We start from the raw sequence: 19,560 nt of genomic DNA, 5'->3' as shown, positions 1-19,560 counted from the left end.
TCCTAGAGGACACTTTATCACACGTTTTGGCTCCTAGAGGGCACTTTAGCACACGTTTTGGCTTCTAGAGGGCCCTTTAGCGAAGGTTTTTCAACAATTGGGCCACGAGGGGGAGCTAACCACCCCCCACCTTTCTGTTCTTTTTGGATAGATTTGTGTGCACTTTTTGTTGTTTCAAAAAAAATCTATCATAAATAGCAGTTAGACTCACATAAATAGTTCTATTCAATTATTTTTTATTAAAATGAATTGATACAAAATTCAGTTGACAAGATACATAAAAAAACTGTAAAAACGGCTTACAAAAGTTGTATGGAATATCTCATAGACTACACTAAGTCTAGCTACTATGTGAGCAAAACCCCCATCCACATGCCAGAATAAGCATATACAGGTACTGTATAACCATAGATGAACGTGTATATGGATACAACAGAAATGGACTGACAGACTCCCTTTTAACTGGTGTTACTGGAAATGTTCTGTGACTCCCAAATATGAATTATTATATTACGTATAGACTCTATACCTTTAATATTTGGGAGTCATATATATGTGACATATAGAGCCTCAAGAGAGGGGTCAATCCCTTGGACAGTAGGTGTACAGCATGACAGATTTTAAGATAAAATCACAGAAGTTGTTCTGGAAGTACTTGAAGGAGAAATATATAGCCTGTGGCCATTTCATATAACCCCTGAAGGAAGCCACAAAATCTCTTTTTTCTATTTGTTTGTTACTACTTAATTATTTGTGGTTCGTGTTTCCAAAGACAAATAGTGCAAAGCCTGTTGTATTTGTTTCCTCCATTTGATTCTAACCCACATGAATTTACACCCAGAACAAGCCTCCAGGTGTGCCACATGTGTAAAAGATTCTTTGAAGTTCTGGGAAGACGAGGACCTACTCACAGGAAGGCACATTCTTGCACAAAACTATAAAGCTATACTTTATCCATATTCACAGGACACTTCTTTGAAGACACGTCTGCACAGTAAGTGCAACAGAAAGTAGGAACGGAAAAAAAAACATCAAGTGAAAGAACAAATCTTTGAAAACATGAAAATCTCAAATTCAACACTAAAAATCTACTACATCAAGTTTAAGAGTATGCCTTTTTTTTTTTCAAATGAGCACAAGTGGCACGATCTTTAGGAAGAACAATACAGCATTCATAAAAGTGTTTACCACAGGAAGACTTTCCTTAGGTCGAATGTTTGGCAATATCATGACCTTTCTTGACAGAACTCAGTGTAGCGACTATTTCAGTGAAAGACTTAAAAAAAAAAAAGAATATTTACATAAATATTGCATTTGCTTTCTATTATGCATTCTATGTCACTGTGCTACCACTCTACAGAAGAGTAGACCTCGAGTTTTTAATGCATGCTTTAAAATAAAAAAGACCATAGGTGGATCAGAGCTGTGCTGCTGCAACATTCAGATATATGGTAAATGGCAAAAAGCTCAGTAAAGCTGGAAGACAGAACCCAAACATACCACATTGAAAATACTCAAGGTATGTTACATTTTGTTGGCAATGAACATTCGTGGACTACAATGTAATCCTTACAATCATAATCTGATGTATGACACGGATGGGTACTATGGTTTGAAACAGATACATGAAACGGCATCACATGTGACTGTTGTCTTGAGTGGATTCGGGGGACGCACAAAGACACTTTGTGTTGTCAGATGTCTCAGCAGCGGCTATCCTTTGTGTCCTTGCTCTCCCCAGGCACCTGGTGCGCCAGCTGGTGGCTGGAGTCCTGGATGCTGCTGTGTGATAGGTTTAAAGCCGGATGATGCTGTCCACTGGGGTGCCTGGCCTCTGACAGCTCGCTCCTCGGAGTCATCCTACAGCAGCCAGGACACATCAGACATTATCTGTGGTTAGAACTGGGAATACTATACCGTAGTTCTGTATGAACCAAAACCCGACAAAAGCATAAGCTGCCTATGCAACAGAAATGTCTTACATATATCAACATGGAAAATAATGAAACAGGGTAAATGCAGGAATCCTGAAGTTAACATTACTTTTTAAGAACCTTCCATACATATTAACAGCTCATCGCCACTTCAAGTTCTAACCAGTTACACTAATTACTCCACATAAGACAGCACAACTACAGTGCCTATAGAAAGTCATGATACCCTGTTGAAATAGTCCCCTTTTTTGTTTTACAGCCTGAAATGAGAATACATAAAAAATATATTTTTCCAGCGTTGTTTACACATTTTGCCTCAAGTGAATTTTTTTTTTTCAAGATTTCTGAAAATTAATAAAAAAGCAGGGTTGGAAAAGAGTACCTTTAGAATATACATGATAAACAATTTCCCCCTGGGATTATTAAAGTATTTCTGATTGTGAACATTCTCAGGTTTAACCAATCACCTTCCAGATCACACACAAAGTTAATCGACCTCCACCTGACATCAGCTGTTCCTGTGATTTGACTTCAGAATAAAATCAGCTATTCCTTTGTTTTGACTTCAGAATAAAATCAGCTGTTCCTTTGATTACTTCAGAATAAAATCAGCTGATCCTTTGATTTGACTTCAGAATCAAATCAGCTGTTCCTTTGTTTTGACTTCAGAATAAAATCAGCTGTTCCTTTGATTACTTCAGAATAAAATCATCTGTTCCTTTGATTTGACTTCAGAATAAAATCAGCTGTTCCTTTGTTTTGACTTCAGAATAAAATCAGCTGTTCCTTTGATTACTTCAGAATAAAATCAGCTGATCCTTTGATTTGACTTCAGAATAAAATCAGCTGTTCCTTTGATTTGACTTCAGAATCAAATCAGCTGTTCCTTTGATTACTTCAGAATAAAATCAGCTGATCCTTTGATTTGACTTCAGAATCAAATCAGCTGTTCCTTTGTTTTGACTTCAGAATAAAATCAGCTGTTCCTTTGATTACTTCAGAATAAAATCATCTGTTCCTTTGATTTGACTTCAGAATAAAATCAGCTGTTCCTTTGATTTGACTTCAGAATAAAATCAGCTGTTCCTTTGATTTGACTTCAGAATAAAATCAGCTGTTCCTTTGATTTGACTTCAGAATAAAATCAGCTGTTCCTTTGATTTGACTTCAGAATAAAATCAGCTGTTCCTTTGATTTGACTTCAGAATTAAATCAGCTGTTCCTTTGATTTGACTTCAGAATAAAATCAGCTGTTCCTTTGATTTGACTTCAGAATAAAATCAGTTGTTCCTTTGATTTGACTTCAGAATAAAATCAGCTGTTCCTTTGATTTGACTTCAGAATAAAATCAGCTGTTCCTTTGATTTGACTTCAGAATAAAATCAGCTGTTCCTTTGATTTCACTTCAGAGTAAAACCAGCTGTTCCTTGAGGATTCCTCTCCTAGTAGACCATGGTAACACAAATAATTCAGCATGGTTGAAAAGATGCTTTCAAAAGAGCTCAGGGACTGATGGATGTAATTAAAGCAAAAGGTGCCTCCACAAAGTGTTACATCTGGGGACTAATCACTTTTACAACCCTGCTATTCTAGTTTTTCACTTTTTATTAATTTTGAAAAAGAAATTCACTTGAATGTTGTAAGGCAAAGTGTGTAAATCACGCTGGAAAACTATATATTTTTTTATGTATTATCATTTCCGGCAGTAAAACAAAAAAGGGTACGATGACTTTCTATAGGCACTGTACTAAACGGTCTTTGTGATACCTGACTGCAACAGAAGTCAGATAGGCGGGGTAAGAACAGAACAAGAGAGTGACCCACACAAGACACATTTAGGTTGTAAATTGTAATTTTTCTCATTGACAGGTTTACTGAGTGGTGGCGTGGACATACAGTAACTATCAAAATGAAAACATGGTTACTTCCAGAGACAGCCTCAGCTGTGGTTCAAACTCCTTGTCCTCCGGCCATTTGTCAGAAAACTGGCTCTTCCCTGTTAGCTAAGTAGCTTAACACCTGGGTGTAAAAGGGGCCTTTACGTAATGTTATCAAGCAGCAGTCAGTTAGCGGGTCAGTGAGTGGGTTTTCCTTTTCTGATACATCATGAATGACCTACACAGAATCCTCCCACACACCCATGCAATGATTACTTTCATGCAAACATTAGCATTTAGCCTATTTGTATAAATATACATATTGAAAACAAACTACAAAATGAAATACCTTGCATTAAGACTTCATTTTTGCAATTTCTAAAATCAATTTTTAATACTTATTTACCCAGTGAAAGCAGTAAAACTTTTTTGTCTGCATTTTAGAAACAAAAGATACAACATTAAACTTTCTAATAAATGTATCTCAAATCTGTGTCACTTACCTCCCATCTGGGACCCTGTGCGTGCTCTCTGAACGGCTGCTGATCTTACAGGAGCTCCCTCCTTTGCTACGTCTCTCTCCCCCTTCCCTGTCCCTGTCCTTCTCCCTCTCCCCCCTCCTGGAGCTTCGGCTGGAGGTGCCCCTGTCCAGGTGTTCCCTGGCTGATGCCTCAGACACTGAACCATGCGCATGGTGCTCGTGATTGCCCAGCGCAGACGTTCCTTGATTGGTTGCAGTGGCAGCGGTGGACGCATTGGCGCGTGCAGCGCCGGTGCTCGTGCCCATGGACTTGGAGATAACCTTGAGTTTGTGGGAGTTCGGCTTGTAGTGCTTCTTTTTGTGCTGAACGCGGCTGTTGTGTTTGAGGAAGAACTCACAGGACTCCTGGAGCACCCGGCGGCTCTCACTGATGGGGCTGTGGGTCAGACAACATATTGTCAAACTACATATTTATTTTTCATGGAAACTGAATTAGAACATGTAACGGGACATGTCTTACTCTCTCTTGCGGGTCCTGTTGAAGAAGTAGGCCCACTCAGTGCAGGTTTTTTTACTGCTGACCCAGAACACTGCAGATATTCCAACCACCAGCGTCATTAAGTATTTCACCAGAAAAAGGGAAAGGTCAGGGCGGTCCTGCTCCGTAGTCTGGAACAAACAGACAAAAACACTCCATGAAAGAATCCTTATCATTACGTGTGCATATTAAACTAAAACTTTTTTTTTTTACTAAATCAAGCTTTTGAACTTTAAGGGCGTGATCACACTGTCCTTTTGGCCGCGGCCAAAACCGTTTTTTCAGCTAAAGCCTAGTACCTTTAAGCCATGTGAGTGCACCCGCTCCGCGCTCAACTGCGACCAGCGGACCGTCCACGGCCCGCTTGAAAGAGGTGGGCTTTAGCGGAGCCGTTTGCACATGTACGAGCACGAGCATGCGCACGTGTACGAGCACGAGCCCTACGGCAGTAGCGTTATGTCCGCCTGTTCGGACATGTAAATAGAAGGACGGACCATGCGCGGACATTTAACAACAACAACAATGGTGGTGAAAGGTTCACGTTGGTGTGGTGCGGAGGTGGAGTGTTTACTGCAGATTTGGTCGGATGAAAATATTCAAAAACAGTCGACAAGACGCACAAAAACTCAGAGGTCTGTGGAAAGATTTGTAAACAAAGCCACACACACGCGATCAATGCGTGTGACGTGTTACGGCTTGAAGGCGTATGGACAGCAAGAAGCATTGGCTGAGGCCCAGGCAGTGTGAGTACAAACGGGGCTGGGGCGCGGGGGGGAGAGGGAGGGGGGACAAGTACCCTAAAGTCCGGGTCGTGGTCCGGGAGGACAGTGTGAGCAGACCGTAAGGCTCACATACTGATACTTAAAAGTTGTACTCTCATAAGATTTGAGATACCTTGTTTCTAGCGGCCTCTGTGGCAGTAAGATGTAACTGCAGGTGAGCCTGTTCTTTCTGAGCCTCCATCTTGTCACATTTATGGTCACTATGTGTGTTTACAAATGGATTTTTTTTTTGCTCTTTTGTAAACTTTATTTAAACACAGTCACCCTCTACTTCCGGTCCGTCCCCTATATGTCCCCCTCTTAAATCCTATTAAACTTCTGCCCTTACTACAAACCTGAATAAAAGTAGGAGTTTCTGATTTCCGATTTCAAGTGAACGCTGCATAACCGTTGGTGACGATCTGGGCCGAGAGACTAGCCACTGTCAGCAGAGTCACTAACATGGCTGCTTATTTACATCTAGACTACAAATGTCTCCACAGACACAGATATTGGAATACTCAGCAAAAAGGCAACAAGTGCTTTCCTTAGTGGGTCACATGATCAATAACCATTGTTTCAACGCAGTATTTGATAGATAGTAACTTAATAGGCAATCGAATGGATGGAAATCTTTTGGAGTACAACTTTAACAAAGCACTGGGCTAATTTGTTTCTCTTTCACATGTTTTCTTTGATCCTGATTCTGCCTTAGGTTTATTATTGAAGTCATAGTGGGTGGTAGTGTTGTACTGGAGTGACAGGTGTTTCTAATATTCTGCTTTCCTCTCATGTATATAATTATTAAAAACACCTTATAGAAAATAAAGTCCAGTTCAGCATTACTCCAAACAACAACCTCAATAATAAACATATAGTGTGACAGTGTCAATGTAAAGGCAGAATAGATGGAATAGCTTGTGTATTGGAGCACAGTCTAATGTACATATGTACCTAATGAAGTGGCTGCTGAGTGTGTATAGATGTCGGTTTTGTGACCATTGTTCCTCAATACTAAATGCTATGTATCTGGGTTTTTTCTGTACTGGACAAATGGAATGAATCTGAATGAGAAGGCAGCTTACAAAGACTTTTAAAAATATATATATTGTATGCACGCCTTGGCTTGAAAAGAATGGAGGTGAACCGGAGGCAAATACTGTATATATCCTACACATGTGATCACACACTTAGTTGGAACGCCTTTTCTAACGTGTCCTTTAGCCATAACCTGTTCAGAGCTATAACATCTTCTGGAAGTGAGTGATCCACAGGTACCTTGTAGGAGCAGGGGATGCTGTACTCCTGACAGCGGTCGTTGATCCAGGTATTCTCCCAGGTGCTGCGGTGACTCTGTTCGTAGGTGTAGCAGGCTAACAGGGTGACCAGAGGGACCAGGTAGAGGCAGCTGAACACGCCGATGCGGATCATGAACTTCTTCAGCTTCTCCTGGTTGCGCTCGTCGTGCTGGATGACCTGCCGAACGTGGTTTAGAGAAACGATGCCTGCCAGGATGAGGAAGAGGCCGACAATGACGCCCACACAGAGAGGAGCCAGAACAAAGTAGCGCAGGGCGTCAAGGTCGTAGAGCCCCACGAAGCAAACTCCGCTGATGTTGTCTCCTTCAACTTTGTTCAGAGCCAGCAGCATGACTGTTAATGCCCCAGGGATCCCCCAGGCAGCAGAGTGGAACCACACCTACAGACAGAGGACTCATGGATTAACATTTTCAACAGCATCCACCATTTTCTTGGCTGCTGATAGCTTGTATTCGCTCATCTTATATTTACATTTGATATTTTTTGCTGAAGTCTCTTCTTATTTGCTGCCTACAGATTCTTAAAAACCTTACCGCTTTCTTCTCTATGGCCTCACAGCTCCACTTGGGTCCAGCTGCCAGGAACCAGGTGATGGTGAGTATGACCCACCAGACGATACCAGCAATGGAGAAGAAGTAGAGCAGCATAAAAAGCAGGGTGCAGCCTTTACTCTGGGAGCCCAGCACCACTGTATCCACGCTGGAAGGATGAGCTGCTTTGGTACAGGCTGCATTGTTCCCCAGCAGGAAACCGATGAAGTATATGAGCGACACAAAGCTGTAGCAGACGGCGTAGAAGATTATGGGGCGTTCTGGGTAACGGAAACGTTTGACATCAATGAGGAAAGTGAGGAAGGTGAAGAGCGTGGCGCCCAAGCAGATGATGGAGCACACGCCGATGAAGTTCTTGGCAAATTCAATGTCGTGGGGTTTGAAATACATGTTGGAGCAAGGTGGAGCACAGTCTTGGGCATCCAAGAAAGATGATCCATGACCTGGTTGGGTCTTCAGCTGCAGTGGGCACCAGAAGCCAAGGTCCCTCTTAGCTGATGAGGAGCTCATTGGGGTGGTTGCAGGAAGTGTAGAAACACCAGGAAAGTTACATGACTCCAGTCTAGTTGAAAACAAACAAACAAACAAATCCTTAAATGGACTGATCAAGAACTACTGGTGTTGCTTTTGTGGACTGCCTGTAATTGTGGTTTTCTTACTTGTCACATTGTAGCTCAGGAGGCCAGGTGATGCCAAAGATTCGGATATTCTCCTCGCAGTCGGAGAGGACAGCCTCGCACTGCTCCCTGCATGGCTGGATCACAGTGTCCTCCTCGGTGCATGCTGGGATAAAGGCTTGGCACAGGAAGTGGTGCACGTCTGGCGAGCAGCGCAGGTTTGCCAGAGGCATGAATGGCTGGAGATAGAGAGACGAGACATGCTATCAATATGACAGGTTGTGATGCCTGGATAAACCATCTGTCTATCTCCAGCATACGGACCAAATCAACCAATCAGATCAACTCAGCGTATGACGTACTAACAGCGTTGAGGCAAAGCTCAGAAAGTAAACAACATGTCAGTAAAGGATATTTTCCGTTTGTGTAACTTAAATTTACGGATAAAAGGCCCAATTTCAGGTGCCCGGTCCATATTCAACAGAAGGATCCAAGAGAAAAAAAGAGTTAGTGAGCTGCTTGCTCAAGAGCTGCGCTCATCTCATCCGCGGAAGCCGCAAAAGCTATATTTCTTTACTTTTCCCCCATAGATTTGCATTGAGAACCCAAGGAGACTGAATAACGTGATGAGATTAGGTCATACATGGCAATAAAGGGTTACAAGATGATTAACAGAGTAGCAAAGAAGCATTCACATTATAAAATAATAAATATAATGAAATCATATTTATTGTTTTACACATTGCCCCAACCTTTACTTTTTTCTTGAAAAAAAAAGAAGGATAATTTCCCTCTTGAGGCCTGCAGGATAAAATGGGAGAAAGAAATCCACAGAATGGGATCGGATTTTTCTTGACCTGATTATAATAACGCATAGACATATAGAAGTGGTGATAATGAGTCAACTTTGCTTAATTTTAAGGAGTCACACACACCAGTGAGGCTGGGAACCACTGGGAGTATTAACTTTATTTTGTTGATCTGCACTGATCTATAGCACCATACAAAGGGGCCCATTCACTGGCTGGGAACCATATTCTTCCGTTTCAACACACTGGTCAAAAGCTTGAGGACTGAGATGTGGGGGGTGTGGTATAGGTGGCAGGAAATGACTGCACGGACGTTTGGAAACACACAACGACAGGTCAGGAAGTCTGGAATGCACAGAGCTGTTGATAGGTTAGGCTGCTGCTGAGCCACAGTATTAGTGTGTCTACAGCACAAAGTGTGTGGTTTTATAAGTGGGAGACACAGCTGCCACTGAATATAACTGTATTCCAGTTAAACAAGTCCAGATCCCGTCCATGCCGAGGAGACTAAGTCCTTGGATTTTGACTAAATGTATAACTATAGGTTCCTTTATTGCTTCTAGACCTCTTACATCACCCAGAATACTTTGTTCACTCAGAACTGCACTAAAACCACATGAACGTTTTAGAGCAGTCTGGACACTTTGTTGGAACCTCAACAACCATTATCAGACCAACGAGCACAAACAGACTTCTGTCAGTCTATACTGCTAATATTTGTACATGAAACACACACATACACTCCAACACAGTCCACTATTCAATGTTTCCTCTCCTCTTTTTTTCTGAAATCCAGTCTGGCAGTAGGCCTGTGTCTCTGGGGCCTGGGCTTGCCCCCTCTGACAGTAAGAGTCCTTGTTTCTCTCCTGTGGAGGTCCTGGAGTCCTTCTCAATGAGCTCCCCGTTGCTCAACAATCTGACCTTTATTTGCTTTACAGCAGAGTTACTGTAAAAGCTGCTCTCATTTCAGAAACCTTTGACCAGGATCAGCAGTACAAGTTGAGCTTGTTTGCTCTTAAAAAGGCAAAATCCTCTGTGAGAAAATTTCATAGCAAAGTACTTCAAGATGAAATTATGAATAATTGCCCAGACACTTTTCAAACTTTTAACACCCTCACGTTTTCCGTGTCCATTACAGTACGTCAATTAGTCTTTCCATTCTCTTTGTATTCCAACACTTCAAACTTTTCAGTTTGAAAAGCTGACAAACACTGGTGGAATCTGGGGCCGAGGGCGGGAAAAGGTTAATCCTCCTCCGGAAAATCCTACTGATAGGCTGGACCGGGTCCATGCCGAGGCAAAAGTCGGTTTGATAACAGCGTCAGGGCTTTGTGTTAAATAGCTGCACACTTTCAAACAGAGCTATGTATAGTATGTAATGTTGAATGTAGGCCAGAGTGTAACACCGTCACCTGGGAGACAGGACGTGTACAGGGGGAAATGAGTGAGTGATTAACAGAGAGAATACTCATTGTGGTTTACAGGAAAGGTTTTGTGTGGGACTGGGTGTGTCCCTCCCCTTCCTCCAGAAATCAAAGGGCCCGAACAACAAAGTCGATGAAGTTGCCCGTGGCCAAGGTTGCTGTGAAATAAGAAGCCTATACCTTTGCCAGACGACACACAAAAGGCTCCTTCAACAGATCAGTGGTCACGCTCGACACTCTGACACCAAATGTGTGTAACCAAACCCTGGCTTTCAGGAATGCCAGGACACTGGATGCATCTACTACAGACACTGAGTTCACTGCTGAGGAGAGACACAAGGCTACACTTGGTCTAAAGACATGTTAAAAAAACAAGGCCAGCGACTTAAGTCCAAATTTGAATTGTGCTCCTTTTTGTGTAAGAAATGATAAATTGTAACGATACAGCAGCTATTCGGATTTTTTTTTCAAAAGAGGCTAAAATCATTTTGGACAAATTTGTTGAAACAGTGTCAGTCCCTGGGGGGGTGTTTCCCATGGCAACTGAAGACTAGATTTGAGTGCTAGCGTTGCTAGGAGACAGGCTGTCAACTTTTGTGGTGCACTACTGATTGGAGCAAGTCATAGCCCTGTATAACCTACAAATGATGATATTCATTCTTTCCCCTTTTTGGTTGTGTCCCAGTAGCTGTCTCTTTTCAACGTTTAAAGTCCTCCTCCACTCAAAAACATACCATTGTTCCTACAGTTGGATGTTTGAGCTTCACTCTTAGAATGATGTGTGCAGAGTTTGACACTAAGGCTGTTTACATATGTATCTGCTGAAAGTGGAAAGTTTCTCCATGCTCATTTAAAATCTGAGTCAAGAGGCAGGCCTATGAGCATTATTAGTGACATCAGAATAGTTTGGAAGTCAATCCAATCAAGGAATCATGGTTTTCATGTTTCCAGCGCACTGTAGCAGATTGCCTGAATGTTTTTTTCTTAGCGTGCCAGTCAGTGTTTATTCAGACAATTTAATGGTTTAGGTTTGTATTAAAGGTCAATCCCCACATGGATAAATGAATCAGTGTTAAAAGGTGTTAAAAATTACCAGACAGAAGGATCACAATTATACAAGCAATAATCAGAGCCACAACGCAAACTCAGTTTAAATCAGTGGATTGCACAATGAGCTACACTTGGCATCAGAAAATGTCTTTTAAATAATTGTCCTAAGGTCCAAATAATGTTCCCCAACAGAAACAGTCCATAGTTAAATCAAAAATCACTTTATGTTTTCAAGCACAACGAAATAAAGAAAGAATTTCAGTTTGTTTAATTCTGTTTTAGTTGTTTTTGTGGGAGTGAATCATCTTCTGAAAATAAATAATAAAGGGTCTCTGATAAGTTTCAGTTTCGTTTTTCCTGTTGGGAGTGGAGCCTCTTCCCAAACAATTTAAAAAACGATCTTTGAACAAGTGAATCTCCAACTGTCAGAGTTTTCTGAGAATTATAAACACCAACCATGCAGAGACAGAATTAACATGCTGTCGTGTAAATAAGACAATTATCACAACAATACAATGTTTTCAGTTTATTTACTCGATAGGAACCAGACATGAACAAATGCCTGTTGATGAGCATTAAAAAAAGGTAATTATGGTTCAATCCATATGCACTTCTGTAGGCTGATGGACACTGACATTCATAGACTGGAGCCGCTAACAACACCAATGAACACCACTAATCAGGGCAATTTATTTGAGATGATATTCAATGTGACTTGAATTATAATTGTATTTACAAACAGGGGATTTTTTTCCCCCCTTCCCTGGCCAATGTAATTACAACTGCCCATGGAAACCCAGACTAATGAGATTATTTAAAAAGGTGGGTTAGCAGCTGTAAAGTTGCCCCCCTTCCTCTCCTTAAAGCACTTTAAGGTTGGGAAAAGGAACTTATTCCAAACTGTATGACAGTATCAGTTACATCCTACATTGTTATTATTTGGTATCAGTGTGTTCCAGACAGTTTGTCGTTGAAGCCCCCCAAATTCATCCTCGTATTTTTGATATGTTCTTTGGAAATTTAGGGACCTCCACTGGAATTTAAAATACAGTTCTGTGGGTTTGAACTACGTTTGGTGATAAGCCACATATTTCACCCATTTGTTCTTTTAAGTCAAGAGTTGACTAAGAAAAGTCAAACAAATAACATACAGTATAACATATGTGTAAATTAGAAAGTGCAACAGCGTATTTTACAGACCGACTAATGCCCGAAGAGACAAGGCAAGGCAGACTCATGTGAACTTAGGACTCACCTCCATATTACTGGCTGCGATATCTTGGTCATAGTGCTCCATCATGTTGGGAAAGAAGGTCATGTTGTAGGCCAGCCCCAAGCACCGATGCACTTTGATGGGCTCACAGGTAAACAGGCTGTGTGCACTGCATCGTCCCACCCATATCAGAACCAGGAACGCCCACAGTGGTCCTGGCATCGGCATTGTGACGGCTGATTGGGAGTGATCGTATGTTTCTTTGGGTAAACTACAACAGGTTTCTTTTCAGCTCAGTGGGAGGATATCTTGACCCAACTGTTAAATCCCCCTGGCTCACACTGTCTTCAACATTTCACATCACCTGGGGTCATCTCAGTGGAGCCGACGGGTGTGGCAGCAGGCAAAACTTTCCCATCATTGGTCAGTGTGTGCCTCTGGGTCACAGATAGGAGTCCCACATCCCTGAAAACACAGTAGTTAAATTGAAATAGATACTTTCAGCTCCACAATGACTAAAACATATTTTCATTTCTTTTCATATTTATTTTGTTTTTTGTGTCCTGCACACAAAGTGCCCAACCCTCTGGGTTTATAAGACACCATCACGTAATACATTACATCAAAAACATCTTATCTTACATCTTATTTTCCTCTGACCAAAAGAAATGAACATTAATGGAAGACATTTTAGTAAAAAAAATACATTCCTCAAATCGTCATTAACTGGAAAAGGATTTGGGGGTAGACATTACTGATGACCAGTGGAGGGACATTCTGAAACTGATCCACTCATCTTTGATTTGTGCCAGGCACGGCCTATTACAGTAGAGGGTGCTTCATAGAGCCCATTTCACCAACGCTAAATTGGCTAAGATATACCCTAGTCACAGTGATGCGTGTAACCGCTGTAAGCAGTCCCCAGCTGACCACACACACATGTTCTGGACGTGCCGAAGCTTGCTGAATTTTGGTCCCATATATTTCAAACCTTCAAACAGGCTCTTAACCCAAATGTGAACACATCTAAAAATCTGCCCATTGCTACACAACGTGTCGTGGCCTTTACCACCCTGCTCGCCAGAAGTAACATTCTCCTTAAATAGAAACATGTTTCTCTACCGACTCACATTAGTTGGATACGTGAAATTTTACAATGTCTCCGGTTAGAGAGGTTGAGGTTTTCACAGAGGGGATCTTTGACAGCAATCCACCAAACCTGGACCCACGGCTGGCTCTCATTAGTAATAGTCTCACTGTTACTCCTGATGAGGCTGAGGACACTTCCTAGTGCTGGAAGGTTATTTATTAATTTTGTTGTTTTCCTCTTTCTTTAATTACTTTATTATTTTTTGCTATTAGTTGTAGTTTGTTTTTTTACTTTACCTATCTACTTGGTTGGTTATTGGGACCGTGTCTGACGTGGGTTGTTGGGAGGGGTAGCAGGATCCATGTCGGGTTTTTCTGTTCTTGTCTGTTTCGGGTTTTTTTCACCCTAAAGCAGACACACTGTATATATAATATATTATACTTTTTCTTGTGTAATTGTCTGCATAAACCAATAAAGAAATTTGAAAAAAAAAAATCATCATAAACTGGGCAAAGAACATGAAATCAATCTCATTCTCAATCTCACCCAGGTCACACATCATCTCCTCCTCTGGGGGATCATTGAACATACCTGTCTCCAGAGCGTAACTGTGCACACAGCGATCTTTGGCCTTTACTTAAGTTATACTTTACATAGGGTTCTAAACTGTAACACTCATGTGTTCTTAATTTTGACTTATCCCATAAGTCAACTGAGCACTTACTGTATGTTTACACCTATGAAACATGTCGCTCCTTATCTCTCGAATGTCACAAAGTAATTTGTTTTGAAAAACACAAGACAAATCATACATATCAAACAAAGATTTGTGCTCCTTCGCCCAGGGTGACAATGTGAGACATGCCATAAAAAAATTTGCATCTGATCAGACATCTTCACAAGTCTATTCCAAAGCCTAAGCATTTCACATTTATGATGTTAGGTGGTTCTCATCCCATATCTCCACAAACTGATGTCCATTTATGGACTCCCAAAAAAAAGTGACCCGCTCTATCATGCACCACATTGGAACCTGTTTGTTCAAGGAAGCCCCAAACAGCAGAAGCATAATCAGACACAGGGCATACACATTGTACAGTTGTGTATAAGTATAGAAACCTTATCTTGCAAGGCTCCCTGCATTTTGATTTGTGTTCAGGACCCTCAGCTGTGAAGGTTTTTGTAAGTGGTTATTACTGCAGGGACAGACTGAAGGCCTATCATCAAAGCAGTCTATTGTGCTATCATCTGAAATTAAAATAGTGAAGCACTTTTCTGGGCGCCCCCTTGACGTCCTCAGGCTGCAGTTTAGACACACACACACAAGCCAGATGGAATCAAGGTGACAAGATTCAGACATCCCCCTGCTCGCTTTAAGTGCATGCATTTACACTGGGTGGGGAATGCCTTCAAATCCAGGCTGATTGAGTAGAGTAGTAGTATGAGTCTCAGCTTGTCGATGCCCATAAAGTTCACATTAACGCGTCTGTTAAGAAACTGAGAATAGTGAAAGTCTGACACGATGTCATACATTTCCATTGAACACAGAAGCAAAGTGTCAGTAGTTTGAGGTTTTCATAGTTCTGGTTGTAGTATAATAATAATTATAATAATAAAAAAATGTATCTATAGGGGCCTTTCTTAGCACTCAAAGACACCACGCATTTGTTAAAAACAGTGCAACACAAACAATAATAAAAATGGGGAGTAAACAAAATGATCAAATCAGGTAAAAATAACATCAACACAGTGCAAATGAATATGAGTATGTATACTAACATGCACGTGCGCTTTATAACAAGTAATAAGCTCTTTGAAATGTTTTTGTGGTATTTTAAGAATAAAGAGATGAGTTGTTTATGTGGGTGCTTGAATTCCTGATGCTGATATTATCACTGGTGGTAAGAGCCTATCGAATATGATCATATCACTGTTTCTATGTTATATATAAGTAAGCACCTTCAACAGTCCTCACAGTGCACATTGTAGGGATGCAAATTCATAGCCCTGTATAACAGTAGAATTCATTTTGTTTGGTTATAGGCATAAACTTTTCGGTTAGCATATTAGCCATTATTATAAGAGACAATAAAAGTTAGCAAAGCAAAGATTTGACACGTTCCACCACGTCAGTGGTACGAGCTCGCGTTTAGTCTACAGGTTAGTGAATACAACACGAATAAGTTTAGAACTCATTTTCAGGTCTTAGCTTATTCTTAAAGCTAACAGCTTTTTAGAGTGTCAGTCTTTCGGGCAGGAAAGACGTTTTCCCGTAAAACAGACGCCAAACGCGGTGAGAGAGTACAGTAAACATCCCTGCCTCGGACGCTTCCATGGGACGGGCCCCGAAACGACTTCTGTACAAGAAAGTAAAAACAAAACTATATGTATAAAAAAGGAAGCATAAGAACTTACCCCCAGCTGCCTATGAGTTCGTGTAACAGCTGAATACACGGACGCCCCGAGTCTGTGGGGAGTTTGGTGGCGTGTTTCCAGAGACGAGCTCCAGCACACAGTCCCTCCGTCCTTTCTGGTCCCGGCTGCCGTGAAGTGAAGTGCCTTCAGGTGCGTTTGGGAAACATGGCTTTTTTATTGTTATAAACCAATATTTGTAACAATCAACTATACATCAAAGCGCCATGGCGGGAAAAAATATTGTGAAATCATAGTGTATGTGATAAATATAAATCAAATGTATTTATGTAGAAGATCTCAATGCAAAAGCGCAAAATAATACACCGACAGCCGTAGAAGTGGGAATTGACAGGAGCACTTGAACGCTGCATGTGTGCAGCTGGGCTGATGGATGAAGGACGGGACAAAACTGCAAGGGATGTGTGAAACTGACATTTGTGGAACTAAATGTGTCATAGTAGCACTTTGATTTTAGGTTTTGTTTAAGGAAGTCCACGTGCGTATCGATATATATATATATATGTATATATATATATATACATATATATATATATATATATATATATATATATATATATATATATATATATATATGTATATATGGTACCTTTATACGGAAGCATAAAGCATACATTTTATTCCCTCCGTTTTCTCGTGATAAAGATAAAATGATCCTCCTTTTACTTACTGAATTTGAGATCTGGAGAATCAGTGTATCAATGTCAAGGGAGCAGGAGAATACCGATCACCATCACATATCTCTACAATCTCTGACACAGGCTGAAACAGCTTAAGGCCTTTTATTACAGATAATGTTCACATCAGTGGTGGTGGTGTGAGTGAGCCTGATGTCCTCATTAACCACTTTGTTTTTTAAACAAACTTATATATATATTACATTATTATATTACAACATAAATACCAGTACAGGGAGGAGTTTTACAATGTGCACATAAATATACAGATTACAGTTTAATTTCATAACAGTAAATAACCAACTGAAATCATCTGTCAGTGTTGTCTATAGTGTTCTTTAAGATATGAGAAGTCTTTATGAGGCATGACCTGTCCGGTGTGATGGAAATCTCAAGCCTACCACGTTTCATTCATTATCTCGTTATAACGGGAAAACAGGGAATACAATGTATGTAATGTATGACCGTTTAGGGCTTCCGTACCTTTATGTCAAATTCGATAGACTTTTTTAAACATCCATATCAACAGGAGGTGTTGTCGCTTTTTACTGAAAACATGAAGAGATTAGTGGGTGAGGACGCTGCAGTTTCATTACATACCGCTAGATGGAAGCCAGTGATTTATGAATTTATACAGTTACTGAAGAAATACAGTCACATAATATTCGAGCCTTTTTGAAAATAGAAATATTTCACGCAATCTCCTATAAAGCCTCGCTTTACATCTCGCTGATCAAATGTAGGCCTATCTATTGAAGTATACAGAAAATATAAAAACCCTAATCTAACAATTGTCAAGTTATTCTCGTACAACGACGTAGTCGGAGTCTGTCTTTATTTATTAACCTTCTACAGCTGCCGTGCACTAGTGGGTATTTTTCCCGGGCCTGTTTTTTCTCGGTAGCGACCTCACATCCGGTTGCTACAAAATAAAAGCATTCCTTACACTATTTTTCCATAATACCACAACAATAGCATCACAACTGGTTACAACACAAACGTTGGGAGTCATTCTATGCTACTTTCTCATACTGCGCTTGTCACCAGTGGAGGAGCACGGTGTTAAATGACAGTAACATTGGGGCTATTCCCCTGGACATCCTCAGAGATCCCCTGGTGTCCCTACGGACGCGTATCATACTGTATGTAGTAGACATTCACAGACTTTGCCGTGTCCCAATTATCCACCTGGGGGCGCTGTATCCCCTCTACGTCCATATTCATGTGACCGCCGTCTAGAGGCGGGGTTACAATGTAACAATTTAGGTGCTCCAGTGTCTAAAGTGACCGCGATAACTGGGCGCATCCGCTCGTCCTTGCGCTCTTCTCTCCTCTCGCCCCAAGGGACCAACCTCGGACACTAAATGACATTTGTAACGGAGGCGCCGCCGGAGGGGACGGGACTGCATCGTAACACATTCATATGAGGTACGTAAGCTTGTGGCATATTATGACAAGAGGGAGTCGTATACAGTCAATTCTTGCCAAGCCGCAAGGTGCTCTGTAGAATTTGGTGTGGGTTGTCTCGGTGCGCAGTGTGATGCAACAGGGTTCTCCGGCTCGTTGTTCTCCGTCCCCATAGTTGTGGACTGAGGCGCTGGCCTGTTGCTAGGAGACCTCTTGGAGCTTTTGGAAAGTGACAGTTAATGCATTAATGGTGTCTGCCTCTCTGGCAACCTAAACCTTCCCTCTTCCACCTAATCCAGTTTCCTGCGCGCTGTTCGTGCTTAAACCCTAATTGTCTCTTGTGCGTAAAAGACAATTTACCACTGTGGTTGTTTCCAGTCAGGAGATTACAGTGTTTTTCAAGGAACAATGGCCTACTTGTTGTGATTATCAGATCCTAAATATATCCACCTTTCAGATTGGTTCAGGCTAAAATGATGCTATTTACTTGTGTACCAATTAGAAATTCAAACAAAATCCCAATATGGGATATACTGTTGAATATATTGTCATTTGCAATCAAAACTTCATAAGCTGCTATATAATGAGGACAAAGACAGAGATATGGATGTTAGTCCTGATTTGCATTAGTGATGTGGTTTTTAAGATTTTGTGCTTTGCCAGTCACACCACACCATCAAAAACGGATTAAGGTAAAGCTAAGACATTTGTGAAGCATGTTTTGGGGTTGGATTTACAGTAGGAAGGCAAGCTCCTTCTCTTCCTCACCAGACAGAGTTGCCTGTAGCCGTGCACTTGAAGGTCACTCCTGAACAGATCCAATTGGGGGCTACACTCAAGAGCAGCCAGTTGTAGGCTCCAATCAGCCCTGTGTACTTCAGTTAAACCACATATGCAGTCGTCCTCATATAAAATAGTCATTGTAGCACCAGGGTTGACTTATTACAGTGAATGAGTGGTATCTTAATCAGAGTATCCAAAGCAGTTTGGAGTCTCTCTCTTGTTCTGATGGGTATATTCTCACAGGAGACCGAGGGATATCAGATTCAGGTGTGTAGCACATTATGTCAAGGTTGTAGCTACACCAGAGGGACTTTGTGTAATATGGACTCCCAGCTTGTTTTGAGAAGTGCTGAGCTTGTTTATTCCCTTCTCTGAAGTCTAGCTGCCTTTGGCTGTCACAGCAGCCGTGCTGCAAGGCCTTGAAAGAACAGTCATAAGAAGGGTCAAAGTCACGGCCAGGGCAGTTGAGAGAAGGGACAAGTCAGAATTAGGCTTGACGTGTGGTTGCATCCCTCACCTTCACACATCGCGCAGGAGGTTGTCACAGTGTGGCTGGGTGGACTGAGTGGACTGAGTAAAGCTGACGTGCTGTTCTG

General features: G+C 41.4%; 1 protein-coding gene across 1 annotated transcript; it reads right to left on the bottom strand.

Annotated features, from left to right (window-relative positions):
- Positions 1-225: 225 nt before the first annotated feature.
- Positions 226-16,205, bottom strand: fzd6 (frizzled class receptor 6). Its single transcript, XM_083918970.1, has 8 exons — positions 16,080-16,205; positions 12,617-13,039; positions 8,121-8,317; positions 7,444-8,023; positions 6,870-7,289; positions 4,813-4,961; positions 4,315-4,728; positions 226-1,860 (listed from the first exon to the last, which is right to left on the bottom strand). The coding sequence occupies exons 2-8, from the start codon at positions 12,800-12,802 to the stop codon at positions 1,704-1,706; spliced, it is 2,103 nt and encodes a 700-aa protein (XP_083775096.1). The 5' UTR covers positions 12,803-13,039; positions 16,080-16,205; the 3' UTR covers positions 226-1,703.
- Positions 16,206-19,560: the final 3,355 nt, after the last annotated feature.

The sequence above is a fragment of the Echiichthys vipera genome, assembly GCF_963691815.1.
Source record: "Echiichthys vipera genome assembly, chromosome: 8".
NCBI lineage: Eukaryota > Metazoa > Chordata > Actinopteri > Perciformes > Trachinidae > Echiichthys > Echiichthys vipera.
This window is presented reverse-complemented; position numbering and strand designations above follow the sequence as displayed.